Source organism: Archocentrus centrarchus, chromosome 12, assembly GCF_007364275.1.
Source record: "Archocentrus centrarchus isolate MPI-CPG fArcCen1 chromosome 12, fArcCen1, whole genome shotgun sequence".
Lineage (NCBI taxonomy): Eukaryota > Metazoa > Chordata > Actinopteri > Cichliformes > Cichlidae > Archocentrus > Archocentrus centrarchus.
The window spans coordinates 9,636,628-9,653,824 of record NC_044357.1 but is presented as its reverse complement, the minus strand read 5'-3'; the positions used below and the strand labels follow the sequence as shown (position 1 = coordinate 9,653,824).

At 38.8% G+C, this 17,197-nt stretch overlaps 1 protein-coding gene across 1 annotated transcript; it reads left to right on the top strand.

Moving 5' to 3' along the window:
* Positions 1 to 3,682: 3,682 nt before the first annotated feature.
* On the top strand, positions 3,683 to 16,878 carry slc2a11l (solute carrier family 2 member 11, like). Its single transcript, XM_030743211.1, has 12 exons — positions 3,683 to 3,731; positions 3,937 to 4,035; positions 4,139 to 4,299; positions 4,424 to 4,548; positions 4,705 to 4,834; positions 14,279 to 14,427; positions 14,520 to 14,707; positions 15,353 to 15,463; positions 16,051 to 16,152; positions 16,246 to 16,321; positions 16,438 to 16,565; positions 16,672 to 16,878. The coding sequence occupies exons 1-12, from the start codon at positions 3,708 to 3,710 to the stop codon at positions 16,876 to 16,878; spliced, it is 1,500 nt and encodes a 499-aa protein (XP_030599071.1). The 5' UTR covers positions 3,683 to 3,707.
* Positions 16,879 to 17,197: the final 319 nt, after the last annotated feature.

The following is a 17,197-nucleotide window of genomic DNA, read 5'->3' as shown; positions in this document are numbered from 1 at the left end:
TCAGCTTCTCCCCCTCAGTAAGTGAAAGTGAGGAATATGATTGTGCCTAGCACAAATACTCAGTGAATTGTTAATGTTTAACTTCAAATCCTTGTGTTGTGTGACAAATGTAAGTAGTGTAGATATAATTTAATTTCTCTGGCCATGAACTGAACAACTACTACTAGGTTTGAAGCACTCAGAGCCTTTAGCTTTCAGGCCCATCTTCTGTGGAACCAGCTCCCAATTTGGATTTGGGAGACAGACACCCCATTTTTGAGATTAGGCTTAAAACTTTCCTTTTTGATCAAACTTATAGTTAGGACTGGATCAGGTAACCCTGACCACCTCTTAGTTATGCTGCAATAGGCCTAGGCTGCTGGGGATTCCCATGATGCACTGAGTGTTTCTTTTCATTTACTCTTTTTACTCTGTTTATGCTCCACTCTGCATTTATTCATCAGTTATTATTAATCTCTGGCTCTCTTCCACAGCATGTCTTTTGTCTTGTCTCCCTCCCCTCACCCCCAACCGGTCGAGGCAGATGACTGCCCCTCTCTGAGCCTGGTTCTTCTGGCAGTTTCTTCCTGGTAAAAGGAAGTTTTTCCTTCCCACTGTCACCAGGTGCTTGCTCACAGGTTGTCGTTTTCTCTGTAATTATTGTCTTTATCTACAATATAAAGCGCCTTGAGGTGACTGTTTGTTGTGATTTGGCGCTATATAAAATTGAATTGAACTGAATTGGTTCAGAGTTATGTTTGAGTTACAGCAATTTTGTGCTTCATGGCGAAATTTCAAAATTTGCCATGCCACCAGGGTCGCGCCCTTTGATGATGACTCACAGTTTTGAAAACAATGTAAAACCAACTCCTTAAGACTTTCCTGGCCAAATTTGAGATGGTTCTGTTTAACCACTTTGAAGCTGTACCTCAAAGTGTAAAACATGGCATTTGCTGTTCCGACTAGATGGGGCTGCGACTATCATTAAATACTGTCATATGGATGTGTTCAGGGGTGAAGCCTTATCCTACTGGAGACATTTGCTCTTGATTGGATAATGTATGTGTGAAAAAGAGCCAATTAAAATTTAATAGCGAATGATCCTAATTCTCTATGGAGCCACGGCCGAGCTCTAGATTCACCTCGATCTGTCGTTTAGACTAATCAAATATGAAGTTGATCTCATGAAAAACCTAGGAAGGTATTGACAAAGTACGAGGGCTGGAAATTGCAAAAAAGGGTACCAAAATCGCCTAATTAATTCAAAATGGTGGACTTCCTGGCAGTGCTCCAACAGGATTTTTTGCGCGTCTTGCCAAGTTACATATGTGCAACAAATTTCATACATGTACATGAAACACAGCAGTGGAGCTCATCTTTTGCAACATTATAGGTGGCACTGTAGAGCCGTTTTGGAGCGCCCATGCCCAAAACTAATAAAAAACGCGTGTTCACCAGACCTGACGTGTGTGCAAAATCTCATGAGTGTTTGGGCATGCTTCAAGCTTGCGACCTGAATATGATAATTAGGTATTAACTCATTAAACATATACCAGTTTGCATTAATATCCAACAGAAAAGGTGAAGCAGGAGAAAACAAATGTGTATTTAAGATATTTTACTTCTGTAAGAAGACAAGTTATGGAAGCACCCCCCCCCCCCACCCCCCACCCCAAATTAAAAATTGTGTAGTTAAGACATTTCTAATTACTACCTCAACATGTTCATCCAGAGAGATGACACTGATGGCTTTTATATCCTGAACACTCTCTTCAATCTTTCGGGTATAAAATAATACACCTTGCTTTACTTAGCTTTTTTTTTGTGATTTTATAATATTTACAATTTATAGCCTCCCTGGCAGCAGCAAGAGCTTCCATCTGTGGCAGGAAGATGGAATGGATTCTTCCGGACAACTTTTTTTTGAAGTGCATTGTTTGAAGATGACACTCTGGAGGTCAGCTGTGTGACATCTGGCAGCATAGTGTGCCAGACACACTGCCTCGTCAGGACAGAGCCGGGGCCTGTGCAGCTTTTGTTCTTTTTGAGGGCCAGTTTACTTTTGAGAACCTGATGTTATGTAATGGAATTTGTGCTTTTTGCAGTGAAACATTTCACAGATTTTTTGCTTTTGTGTGTGTGTGTGTTTTTTAAATCATAATTATGACATGTTTATGTTGGTGTTTCCAACTTTGGGACCAGAGTTTGGTGACAAGAATTGCACCAGTGCCAGCTTTTTGGGACTAGCACCAGCCATTTCTTTTTTTTTTTTTGCGTTTTTGGCCACAGCAGCTTTTGTTAGCAGTGGAGAGAGACAGGAAATGGGGGAAAGATACAGGGGAAGACACGCGGGCAAATTGGCGACAGGCCGGGACGCGAACCCACACCGCAACGCGGCATATGTATGTGGTAAATGGTAATGGTAAATGGACTAGTTCTTATATAGCGCTTTTCTACTCAGTATGAGCACTCAAAGCGCTTATACAACCTGTTTGCATTCACCCATGCACTCTCATTCATACAAGCACTTCCATTTTTACAAAGCTAAGTGCTTTTAATTACCTAACATTCACACGCATTCATACTCCGACAGAACGGTCGGAGAGCAACTTGGGGTTAAGTATCTTGCCCAAGGACACATTGGCATGTAGCCCGGAGTAGCCAGGATTCGAACCGCTGACCTTCCGATCAGTAGGTGACCTGCTCTACCTACTGAGCTACAGCCACCCATGTGGTCGCCGGCTTCACCACTAAGCCACCCAGGCGCCAGCCATTTTTTTTTTTTGATGGAAATGACTGGTGCTGGTATTAAAATTCAGATTTGGGTATAAAACCTAAGAAGCAGCAGCCGCAACCCAAAGACAGATGATGATACACAGTTAACAAAGTATTTCTTAGTGTGGTAGTTTGACATTTTGAAAAATACACATTATTTTGGTGTCAGTGGTTAGGTAAAAAGCTTCCTACATAATATGGTATATTTCTTTTATTTAGATATATAAAAGTGCAAAACCGATGCGTTTTTTTTTTTCTTTGCTGAACCTTGTAACTTCTGGGTTGGTGAAAAAAAGACTCCAGGAATAGTTTGCTGTTCACTGTTTAACTGTATAACTGATGAATTAAGTGTCAAGTTGCAAGCATTAAAGCAGATCTGATGCTGGTTATAGCTTAATGTTTACTGAACATACACAAATCTGTCACTGAACCTCTCCTTATCTGAAAAACAAATATATTTTCCAAAATGTAGCCTGTCTTTTAGGAATCACGGCTCTGTCCTGTGTGATATATGTGGCCCTTTAAGGTTCCATGAGGTGGTTTTCTGTGGGTGGCGTGTGATGCAGTTCCCCATTAAGTTTTAAGCCAAGCAAAGCGAGGTTAAAAGTTTTCCAAGTCTTTAAACAGATTGTAAGACAATAAATAACTTTTTTAGAATAGTCTGCTCAGTCTTTCATTACTATTGGGCAGAATTCTTAAGTAAACAAAAACCAAGTCCACCCAGCTTAACCACCTCAGATACAAAATTTTAAGTTACCCATACACATGCATACATTTACCAAACATGGCGTTTCCTTAGTTTCTTTTTTTTGTTTGTTTTAGTTGCCTTCAAACACTTTTGTTCATTGACCTGAAAAACAAAGTTAATAATTTCAGCGCTCAGTTAAATGTGTGCTGCAGCCATGTGAATTATCTCAAAAGACTCCTCATCTGAAAACGACAGACGACCCACGATGACACAGCACTTAAAATTGCTGGTAGGTAATATTACAAATTGTTTATATCTCTACTATGACATGACCAATAGAAATAATTTAACTTACACAGTGACAAATGTAAGTTTAGGGAAATGTGGTGATGGAAAAGTACAATTTGATAATTTAACATGATTGACATTAAACAAAATATACTTAAATTTGTCATCAAAACTGCTCACATGCTTCTTTTTTCACATTTCTGCAGCTAGATTGTCCTGTTGTAATTGCTGCCGTTCTTGTGTGTGGTATTGGTGGAACATTTCAATATGGATACAGCATGTCTGTGATGACCTCTCCCTCTGATGTAAGTAAAATACCTGGTAAAATTACGAAATTTAAACACATACAACTTTAATCAGTAGCTTCAGCAAGTAAAGGCACATGTGTAACTGTGCATGTCGTTGCAGTTTATAAAGGAGCTGGTGAACAAAACCTGTGAGCACAGATACGGTCTCTCCCTGGAGCCATGGCAGCTCTCACTCATATGGTCTTTCACAGTGTCCATTTTCTGTATTGGGGGTTTACTGGGGTCGCTGGCAGCTGGTCCACTGGCATCAAAATTTGGCAGGTTGGTGTACGTGAACAGAAAAGTTCCATCTTATGTTTGTTATTATTGTGTCACTATCAAAGACACACAACTAAATGTCCTGCTTTGGCCTCGGGCTCTAAGACTCTGTTTTTCTGTCCCACAGAAAGCGATGCCTGTTGTTAAACAATTTTGTGGCTATGTTTGGAGCTGTGTTGATGCTCTTGAGTAAAACAGCCATGTCTTTTGAGATGATCATGGCAGGGCGATTTCTCTATGGCATTAATTCAGGTAAGCTCATTAGAGCTCCTTTTCCAGCTGCATAATCCCTTTTGTCACCTCACTGAATCCACTCAGTTTCTGTTCATACCTGTTATGTGGCTGTTTTTAAATTCTCTGTCCTTTCACCGGTATTGATTTTTACTATTTTTTTGTTCATGTATCTAGGATTCAGTCTTTTACTTCATGTGATGTACCTCATTGAATGCACTCCCCGCAAGCTGAAAAGTATGGTTGGCGTGACCGTTGGTTCCTTCATGTCTTTGGGGAAGTTCACTGGTCAGCTGCTGGGGATCAGGTGAGATAGCTTACAGGACTCCATGCAGTCCTGTGAAAGAATAATTGCACCTCATGATTCAGCTTCACCACCTTCAACAGAATTAAGCTGAAGTAATAATTTTCAGTTATTTATGGATTGTGAACCTCTTCACTGTAAATAAAATCTGTAATTTAAAAAAGAATGTTCTATAAATTTAACAGAATTTTCCTGTTATTTTTAAGTATGTGATATATCAATACAGTTACAAAAACAGTGAATTAACATGTCCAATGTAAAATAAGGTGGAAAAAAGAATCAATGGGAAATTATTTTCCACAGAAAAGGTTTGTATAAATGCAGTCACAGGTTTAACATAATTTCACAAATATGTCATGTTCATTTTAAAGATAAAACTGTTTCTCGCTCATTGCTGTAAATACATATCTAAAATCTGATGCATTTATTATGACACAAAATGTTAATTTTACATGGATTTGTTAATTAAATAACATATGTTGTGTCATCATGGAAGTTTTCACCATGAAAAAATTGTGTAATTTTTTTATTCCATCCATCCATCCATCCATCCCTGGTGAGAGCGAGTGAGAAAGGATGTGATGAGTAAAAACAGATAGGAATAATCATCAATTGCAAATCAGAGGATAATTGACAAAATCCTACCAAATTTCCAGATAACGCCACCCTGGGAATTAAGTTCCTTGACTAAAAGGTACCCACAGGATCACCCATGGATGAGGCAAGAGAGGAGGTTCAATGTAAAACGAATACAATTTTTATTTTAAGAAAAAGAGCATTAAAATATTAAAAACACACAAAAGTTAAGGAACAGAAAAACTTAATTAGCGGCTGAGGCCCTATGGGGGACAGGGACCAGCGCAAAGGAGGACGGAATCCCAAAAACCAAAGAAAACGAAATCACCCAGATGCGTGAATATCACACCCTTAAGTGAAGAACCAAAATCCCTGGGAAACACAGAAAACACAAAGAAAAGGGGGCAGGGGGACACCACCACCCAAGCCACCAGTACTGCCACCACAAGACTCCTCCCTGACCGATACTTGATGTCAGAATCAAAATAAGCTAGCTGGACCGCCCATCTCTGCTCTGTGGCAGATAACTTTGCAGTGAACAGATGACGTCAGGGGCATAGAAATGAGTTTACTATTGGGGGGACACGTATTGGAAACCTGACAGATCCATAAATACTATGAACAAAGCATAAAAAAATGCATTGATCTTTTACTTTCTTCTTTTTCAAATGTTTCTTGGAAAAAATAGTGTTGTGTACACCTATATTATTGCATGTATAAATTAAATATGTATTTGTTTCATAATCTTAAGACGTGGGCAAGCTGGCTTGAGCACAGATAAATGTTACCAGTGCACAGATAAATGTTACCAGTGCATAGACAAATGTTACCAGTGCATAGACAATTGTTACCACTGCATAGATAATTGTTACCAGTGCATAGACAATTGTTACCAGTGCATAGATAAATGTTACCAGTGCATAGATAATTGTTACAAATGCACACATAAATGCTACCAGTGCATAGACAATTGTTACCAGTGCATAGATAGTTGTTACCAGTGCACAGACAAATGTTACCAGTGTATAGATAATTGTTACCAGTGCATAGACAATTGTTACCAGTGCATAGACAAATGTTACCAGTGCATAGACAATTGTTACCAGTGCACACATAAATGCTACCAGTGCATAGACAAATGTTACCAATGCATAGATAGTTGTTACCAGTGCACAGATAATTGTTAGCAGTGCATAGACAATTGTTACCAGTGCATAGACAATTGTTACCAGTGCATAGAAAAATGTTACCAATGCATAGATAGTTGTTACCATTGCACAGATAATTGTTACAAATGCACACATAAATGCTACCAGTGCATAGACAAATGTTACCAGTGCACAGATAAATGTTACCAGTGCATACCAGTGCATAGACAATTGTTAGCAGTGCATAGACAAATGTTACCAGTGCATAGACAATTGTTACCAGTGCATAGACAAATGTTACCAATGCATAGATAGTTGTTACCAGTGCACAGATAATTGTTACAAATGCACACATAAATGCTACCAGTGCATAGACAATTGTTACCAGTGCATAGATAATTGTTACCAGTGCACAGATAAATGTTACCAGTGTATAGATAATTGTTACCAGTGCATAGACAATTGTTACCAGTGCATAGACAAATGTTACCAGTGCATAGACAATTGTTACCAGTGCACAGATAAATTTTACCAGTGCATAGACAATTGTTACCAGTGCATAGATAATTGTTACCAGTGCATAGATAATTGTTACCAGTGCATAGACAAATGTTACCAGTGCATAGACAATTGTTACCAGTGCACTGATAAATGTTACCAGTGCATAGACAAATGTTACCAGTGCACAGATAATTGTTACCAGTGCATAGACAATTGTTACCAGTGCATAGACAAATGTTACCAATGCATAGATAGTTGTTACCAGTGCATAGATAATTGTTACAAATGCACACATAAATGCTACCAGTGCATAGACAATTGTTACCAGTGCATAGACAATTGTTACCAGTGCACAGATAAATGTTACCAGTGCATAGATAATTGTTACCAGTGCACAGATAATTGTTACCAGTGCATAGACAGTTGTTACCAGTGCATAGACAATTGTTACCAGTGCACAGATAATTGTTACCAGTGCATAGATAATTGTTACCAGTTCATAGACAATTGTTACCAGTGCATAGACAAATGTTACCAATGCATAGATAGTTGTTACCAGTGCACAGATAATTGTTACAAATGCACACATAAATGCTACCAGTGCATAGACAATTGTTACCAGTGCATAGACAATTGTTACCAGTGCACAGATAAATGTTACCAGTGCATAGATAATTGTTACCAGTGCACAGATAATTGTTACCAGTGCATAGAAAATTGTTACCAGTGCATAGACAATTGTTACCAGTGCACAGATAATTGTTACCAGTGCATAGATAATTGTTACCAGTTCATAGACAATTGTTACCAGTGCATAGACAAATGTTACCAATGCATAGATAGTTGTTACCAGTGCACAGATAATTGTTACAAATGCACACATAAATGCTACCAGTGCATAGACAATTGTTACCAGTGCATAGATAATTGTTACCAGTGCACAGATAAATGATACCATTGTATAGATAATTGTTACCAGTGCATAGACAATTGTTACCAGTGCATAGACAAATGTTACCATTGCATAGACAATTGTTACCAGTGCACAGATAAAGGTTACCAGTGCATAGACAATTGTTACCAGTGCATAAATAATTGTTAGCAGTGCATAGATAATTGTTAGCAGTGCATAGATAAATGTTACCAGTGCATAGACAATTGTTACCAGTGCACAGATAAATGTTACCAGTGCACAGACAATTTTTACCAGTGCATAGATAATTGTTACCAGTGCATAGATAATTGTTAGCAGTGCATAGATAAATGTTACCAGTGCATAGATAATTGTTACCAGTGCACAGATAATTGTTACCAGTGCATAGACAATTGTTACCAGTGCATAGAAAAATGTTAGCAATGCATAGATAGTTGTTACCATTGCACAGATAATTGTTACAAATGCACACATAAATGCTACCAGTGCATAGACAAATGTTACCAATGCATAGATAATTGTTACCAGTGCACAGATAAATGTTACCAGTGCATACCAGTGCATAGACAATTGTTAGCAGTGCATAGACAAATGTTACCAGTGCATAGACAATTGTTACCAGTGCACAGATAAATGTTACCAGTGCATAGATAATTGTTACCAGTGCACAGATAATTGTTACCAGTGCATAGACAATTGTTACCAGTGCATAGACAATTGTTACCAGTGCACAGATAATTGTTACCAGTGCATAGATAATTGTTAGCAGTGCATAGACAAATGTTACCAGTGCATAGACAAATGTTACCAATGCATAGATAGTTGTTACCAGTGCACAGATAATTGTTAGCAGTGCATAGATAAATGTTACCAGTGCACAGATAATTGTTACCAGTGCATAGACAATTGTTACCAGTGCATAGACAATTGTTACCAGTGCATAGATAATTGTTAGCAGTGCATAGATAATTGTTAGCAGTGCATAGATAAATGTTACCAGTGCATAGATAATTGTTACCAGTGCACAGATAATTGTTACCAGTGCATAGACAAATGTTACCAATGCATAGATAGTTGTTACCAGTGCACAGACAATTGTTACCAGTGCATAGATAATTGTTACCAGTGCATAGACAATTGTTACCAGTGCATAGACAATTGTTACCAGTGCACAGATAATTGTTACCAGTGCATAGATAATTGTTAGCAGTGCATAGATAAATGTTAGCAGTGCATAGATAATTGTTACCAGTGCACAGATAATTGTTACCAGTGCATAGACAATTGTTACCAGTGCATAGACAAATGTTACCAATGCATAGATAGTTGTTACCAGTGCACAGACAATTGTTACCAGTGCATAGATAATTGTTAGCAGTGCATAGATAAATGTTACCAGTGCATAGACAATTGTTACCAGTGCACAGATAAATGTTACCAGTGCATAGACAATTGTTACCAGTGCACAGATAATTGTTAGCAGTGCATAGATAAATGTTACCAGTGCATAGACAATTGTTACCAGTGCACAGATAAATGTTACCAGTGCATAGACAATTGTTACCAGTGCATAGACAATTGTTACCAGTGCACAGATAATTGTTACTAGTGCATAGATAATTGTTAGCAGTGCATAGATAAATGCTACCAGTGCATAGATAATTGTTACCAGTGCACAGATAATTGTTACCAGTGCATAGACAATTGTTACCAGTGCATAGACAAATGTTACCAATGCATAGATAGTTGTTACCAGTGCACAGATAATTGTTACAAATGCACACATAAATGCTACCAGTGCATAGACAAATGTTACCAATGCATAGATAATTGTTACCAGTGCACAGATAAATGTTGCCAGTGCATAGATAATTGTTACCAGTGCACAGATAATTGTTACCAGTGCATAGACAAATGTTACCAGTGCATAGACAATTGTTACCAGTGCATAGATAATTGTTAGCAGTCCATAGATAATTGTTAACAGTGCATAGATAAATGTTACCAGTGCATAGATAATTGTTACCAGTGCACAGATAATTGTTACCAGTGCATAGACAATTGTTACCAGTGCATAGACAAATGTTACCAATGCATAGATAGTTGTTACCAGTGCACAGATAATTGTTACAAATGCACACATAAATGCTACCAGTGCATAGATAAATGTTACCAATGCATAGATAATTGTTACCAGTGCACAGATAAATGTTACCAGTGCATAGATAATTGTTACCAGTGCATAGACAATTGTTACCAGTGCATAGACAAATGTTACCAGTGCATAGACAATTGTTACCAGTGCACAGACAAATGTTACCAGTGCATAGACAATTGTTACCAGTGCATAGATAATTGTTAGCAGTGCATAGATAAATGTTACCAGTGCATAGACAATTGTTACCAGTGCACAGATAAATGTTACCAGTGCATAGACAATTGTTACCAGTGCATAGATAATTGTTACCAGTGCATAGATAAATGTTACCAGTGCATAGATATTTGTTACCAGTGCACAGATAATTGTTACCAGTGCATAGACAATTGTTACCAGTGCATAGACAATTGTTACCAGTGCACAGAAAAATGTTACCAATGCATAGATACAGTAGTTGTTACCAGTGCACAGATAAATGTTACCAATGCATAGATAATTGTTACCCGTGCATAGACAAATGTTACCAATGCATAGATAGTTGTTACCAGTGCACAGATAATTGTTACCAGTGCATAGACAATTGTTACCAGTGCATAGATAAATGTTACCAGTGCACAGATAATTGTTAGCAGTGCATAGATAAATGTTAGCAGTGCATAGATAATTGTTACCAGTGCACAGATAAATGTTACCAGTGCATAGATAATTGTTACAAATGCACACATAAATGTTACCAGTGCATTGATATTTGTTACCAGTGTCACGGCTGGTGCAGGCAAGGCAGGGAGGACCTCAGTGCAGGGCACAGGGCGAGAGCAGAATTGGGGCATAGATTTTATTGAAAAATGCTTAAACACAAACAGGCTGGAGAGTGTGCCAGCTATGCAAAGAAACTCTAAACTTGAAAACTCGAAACAAAACACACAGCAGCCGTCAACCTAGACGTTAAAATGACGAGAACCCAAACAAAGAACAGAGGAAAACTGAGGGCATAAATACACACAAGGAAATCAGGGAGGGTGTAAACAACAGGGAGCAACAGGTGAAACAAATGAGCCTAATAACACAGGGGAAGCAAAACTAAACACAAAGCACAGGGAACACGAGACTGTCATAATAAAACAGGAAGTGACTCACATAACACATGCAGACCTAACACAGAAAACTTGACAAAGGGAATCAGACAAACAACAGGAAGGGAAACTCAACAGAACACCCAAACAACAAACAGAGCTAAACAAAAGAAACTAAAAACACTGGGCCACTGGCCCACGACCATGACGACCAGTGCCTAATTACTCATATGGCCAAGCAGATACTCTCTAAATTTCTCAGTCATGGCCCACTTAAGGGCCAAAAAGTCAAGCTTTATGGAACTACAGTTAGTCATATTCCTCTCAGTGGGCCAGAAACCTTGGCTAGCATAGGCTATTGGCCTCACCTTTCCAGCTTGCTCTTGAGAGAGTACCACTCCCAAGCCACCATGGCCTGCATCCACCTGCAGAAAAAACGGGAGAGAAAAATCAGCATAGGGCAGCACTGGGGCTGTAGTGAGCCTTATTTTCAGGGCTTCAAAGTTCTGTTGACCAATTCTAAGTAACGCCACGGCCAAACCTTTTACCAGCTTTGGTGCTGCCAACCTCAGCCACAACCTTCTGCAAAAGGAGTGCCAACTTCACAAAACCCTCCACAAAACATTGATAATAGCTGATCCAAGAAAAGAACGCAACTCAGAGGCATTGGTGGGAACAGGCCAGTTAGCTGCTGCCTCAATCTTACTGGGATCTGTGGAGACACCTTCCCCAGAAATCACCTAGATGGCCTAGATAGTGTACCTCCCTCTCAAAGAAGGAAAATTTCCTCAACTTAACCTTAAAACCCTCATTTTGAAGTCTGTCTAACACCACCTTTATCCTCTCCAAATGTTGTTCCACAGTGGAGGAAAACATAACAATATCATCAAGGTACACCAGTAGCAGCTGGCACTGTTGATCCCTGAAGATGCGCTGCATTAGCCTCTGGAAGGTGCTGGGGCATTACAAAGCCCAAAAGGCATTTTGTTCATTCAAACAAGCCAAATTGTGTACAGAAAGCAGTCTTTGGCTTATCTGCCTCACTAACTGGCATCTGGTTATAACCACTGGTCAAGTACAGGGTCTAGAACCAGCAGGCACCAAACAACATATCAAGAGACTCCTCTTTGCATGACAGAGGAAACGTGCCCTTGCAGGTCTTACTATTGAGCTGTCCGTAGTCAACACACCCTCATATGCTACCATCCTTCTTCCTGACCAACACATTAGGAGATACACAGGGGCTGCTACTTCCCCAGATAACCTGGGAGGAAAGCAACTGGTTGATGTGTTCCTTCACAACCTCATATTCTGAGGGTGGAATATGGAACATCATCCACCAAGGGAATGTCATGGGAGATCAGGTTGGTACAATCCAGATCTCCATGAGCTGAAAAGACAGGCATATACTACCTCAGCAAAGACCTCACCTGACCCTGTTCTTCAGCTGGCAACAATGACAGGTCCATGTCCTCAACCTGGTGCTGTACAGTAGGGGCAGCTATCTGGGATGCCACAGTGGCTACACCTTGCTGCCACTTTAACATTTCTCTCATCTCATGCATCTCAGACACTGAAGGAGAAGGAACGGCATTCGAAGAGTTGCCTTGAACACCATACTGGATACCAAACACTGATGGAACTGAATAAGCCATGTTTCCCCAATTTATCTGGGTTATCAGAGGTGTTTCCAGGCCAGCCAAGAGCTATAATCTCTCCAGTGCATCCTGGGTCTGCCCTGGGGCCTCCTGGTAGAATATGCCCGGGACGCTTCACTCAGGAGGTGCCCAGGAGGCATTCTAATCAGATGCCTGAACCATCTCAACTGGCTCCTTTCGACGTGGAGAAGTAGTGACTCTACTCTGAGCCCCTCCTGGATGACGGAACTTCTCTAAGGGAGTGGGCAGTCACCCTTTGGAGGAAGCTCGTTTCCACCACTTGTATCCATGATCTTGTTCTTTTGGTCACTACCCAAAGCTCGTGACTATAGGTGAGGGTAAGGATGCAGATTGACCATTAAATCAATAGCTTCACTTTTACACTCAGCTCTCGCTTCACCATGACGGACTGGTGCAGCATCCACATCACTGGATTCGGACCTCACTGCAGTCCCAACATGTCAGTTTCACACCTTCCTCTCCCATCACTCCTGAACAAGACCCCGAGATACTTAAAACTCCTCCACTCGGGGCAGCAATTTTTATTTTCACCATTTTTGTGAGTATATTACAACTGCAAGTATTAATAAACTGTCAAAACAGTTAGCATGGTTAGTATTGGATGGGGGGCCACCTGGGACACCAGTTATCGTTTAGGTTGGCTGTATCTCAGGGGGTAGAGCAGGTGAACTACTAATTGGAAAGTTGGTAGTGCGATCCCTACCTATCCCAGTCTGTTTGATTAATTACTTTTAATTTTTTATATGTAACAGAAAATTTCCTTTTTTATGGTATTTTTCTGGTGCCACAGCTACCAGATTTTTGCTGTTTTTTTTACTGATTTGCTTCTGAGACACTATTACTCTAAAACGCTCTTTGTATAGCCAGTCATGTCACTGATTAGTTACCAATTAACCTGATTAGATGCAAAATGTTCCTGCAGATTTCTTTTTAGTACCACTTGCTTTTATAGCCTTTCTCAACTTTTTTGAGATGTCGCTGCCATCAAATTCAAAATGAGCTAAAAATTTACATGAAATAATCAAATGTCTCATACAATTGATGGGCTTTCTATATTCAATTGTGAATAAAATATGATTTTATGAGATTTGCAAATCATTGTATTCTATTTTTTATTTGCATTTTACAGAATTGGGTTTGTATAGTATTCAACTGTATATACAAAAAAAAAAAAAAAAAAAAACTTTATAGGTTTTATTTAACCACGTATGAAGAAGAAAAAAATGTATAATCGAGGAATATTTAATTTCATATTTTGGAATTTTGATGACAATAAAATACAAACTTTGGTCCTTTAAAACATTTCTTAACAGTATTTTTGGAAGTATTTTATTGTTTTACATCTGTGATAGCCTGACTATTAATGTTGTACTTGCAGTGAGTTGCTTGGCACAGAGACGTTGTGGCCCTGGCTGCTTGGTTTCAGTGGTTTCATTGCGTTGTTTCAACTCCTCACCCTGTTCTTCCTGCCAGAATCCCCCAGCTTTCTGTTGTTGGACAGAGGAGACCATCAGGCCTGTGAACAAGGTGTGCAAAAACATTTTTAGCCTCCTTCTTTCATAGTCACTTTGTAATCCTAACTTGCCACCTAAATCACATGTTTTCTTATGTCACTTCAGCTTTAAAGCAGCTCTGGGGCAACAAGGACTACAGCAGAGAGGTAGAGGAGATGTTGGAAGAGAAAGCTGCCCTGCAAAATGTTCGCAACTACTCAGTGTTGGAGCTGATTCAGAACAAAACAGTCCGCTGGCAGCTGATGACTGTCTGTGTAATGTTCACCACAATACAGCTGTGTGGTGTCAATGCTGTGAGTTATCCACTGAGCACTCTTTTTCACCCACATCATATCATCTCTTTTCTAGATTATGTTCTTTGAAAAATTATAGATCACTTATTATATGTCCTGTAAAAAATAAATAAATAAATGTTAACTCAAAATAATAGTGAAATGTGAAAAACTTGCCAGTTTCTGTCAAATTTGATGCTGAATTATTGTAGAAATCTGCTGGAATTTCACTGCCAAATTTTGATATAATTTTTAGCTTTTATTGCTAAGATCCATCTATGCAGTGTACTAAAATGAAGACGTCACAGTATAAAGGCATTTAAAGATCATAATTTGAATATTGCTATCTCCTAAATCATAGCATAATCATGTTGTTACACAGAATAACTCCATCAATATACAAATTGTGCTTGTCTTGAAAATAAAGAAAAACTATGAAATTAACAGTAAATTTACTGTTTTATGATGCTCATAAAATTTTCTCATAGATATAATACAGTCAAAAGTTTGGACACAGGTTCTGCTACTGTTTACATTTTTGAGAAACCCCTAACATAAAATGTGACTTCTCTACCTTAAACTACCAATAATAATAAAATGTGAGTGTTTGTAAATAGAAACATCACATAGTTTCTTATCTCTCTGTATTTAACTTCTTCTCTCCAGGTGTACTTTTATTCTTTTGATGTGTTTCGTGCAGCAGGAATCCCAGAAGACAAGTTACGATATGCAGCCTTGGGGACAGGGCTCTGTGAAGTGTCCACCACTGTAGCCTGTGTAAGTCCTATTTCACTGATATCCAATCATGTTTTATATCCAATAAAATGTGGATTCTCCAGCAACAACAAAGACAGCAAACTTTGAAAGGACAAAAAGTACTGATTAATTCAAAGGAGTTTATATGTGCAAAGAGACTAGCATTTCAGCAGTCAGAGCTGACAAAAACTAACAACTTGCATCACTGGAGTCATCATCTAATATATATAAAACTTAAATCAACTGGTGTACATGTGATATGGGCTGAATATAATTGTTCAATTTCTTTGTTCGGGCTTCTGTTGAAATGTTCGTCTTTTAGCACAAGTCAGTTTTAAGGCAAATTTATGTTCCTGAATATTTTGTATAATATCCAATAGCACCTTATCAGTCATGTTTTTTATTTATTTATTTACTTTTTGGTGATGTATCAAATCATTTATAGAAAAAAAAAGCCTTCATTCTTCTCTCACAGTTTCAGAAGGTCTCCCGGTAATGTGAACTCCCTGTGGCACCTGTTCTCGTAGCGCCCCCATGTGGCTGTTTGATTCTGTGCCTTTATTGCAGAACATTTACTGCAGCAGGTTAAATGTGTTCTCATGTTGCAGTTCACGATTATTGAGAGAACAGGAAAAAAAGCCCTGTTGTTCAGAGGGTACACAGGAATGTCTTTGGTACTGATTCTCCTCACCATCACTGTGTACTTGCAAGTGAGTCACTGTAAAACCGGCCACCTTTTTGTTTATTTTATATATCTGTATTTTTGATACATCACCCAGCTTAAACCCTCTCATTTTGCTCAGACTCAGGTCTCCTGGATGCCGTACTGCAGCATGGTCCTCATTTTCCTCTTTATATTCTTTTTTGCCTCTGGTCCAGGTACGTTTATCTCTTAAGCTAAAAGTATTTCTGTAGACGAAAATGATTACAAGAATGTTTTCTTTTTGAGCAAACAATGAGGAGATCTTGTTGTAACATGTACATTTCCCCTGAAGTTGGAGTAACACCTCCTCTTCCAGGGGATGTCTTTGCTCAGGCTTTCAGATCAGCTGCATACACAATCGCTTGGACAATCAACTGGGGTGGCCTGTTTTTGCTTGGGATGGTCTTCCCCATCATAGTGGTATGTATGTTTTCATGATGGGCCATATTTTTTAGAGGATTTTAAACCAGATGAAATGTGTCATGCACAAGCACTCACAAATGGCCTCCAAATGCTTTATTTCCAGGAGAAACTGGATTACTTCTGCTTTCTTATTTTTCTCTTTTTTTGCCTCGGCTGTGCGATTTATGTGAAATTCAACGTCCCTGAGACCAAAAATAAGACGCCGCTGGAGATCGCTGCAGAGTTTGAGAAGATGCACTGCAAACCCAAACTGAAAGACTTCACTGAGAAGAAAGTCAGTGGAATCATATCATATGAAACCAAACTGTGATTAGATATATTCAACAAATTGAAATGCACTGCTAAATGTGCAGCTCGAAGAAGTCACTGCATGTCACATATGAATTTCTTAACAAATATTTAGGATCAAACTGGTCATCATAGACTGTGTCATGTTATAGACCTGTGTTTTGTTTTGGGTTTTTTTTAGATTAAAAAATTTATTTTCAAGTGATTTGTGGCAACATTTTTCCTGTTTGTGATTTCTTCCTTCAGACCTTAAAATGAGCATGTGCTTGTCACTGAGACAAATATTGTACTTTTAGCTTCAAGTTATGATCAGGTCCTTTCTTCTCAAATGTGGTGAATTA

Coding starts and splice junctions, on each gene's coding strand:
- slc2a11l (XM_030743211.1), top strand. CDS start 3,708: ATGACACAGCACTTAAAATTGCTG. Junction 4,036..4,138: donor TGATGACCTCTCCCTCTGAT/GTAAGTAAAATA, acceptor ATGTCGTTGCAG/TTTATAAAGGAGCTGGTGAA. Junction 14,428..14,519: donor CCATCAGGCCTGTGAACAAG/GTGTGCAAAAAC, acceptor ATGTCACTTCAG/CTTTAAAGCAGCTCTGGGGC.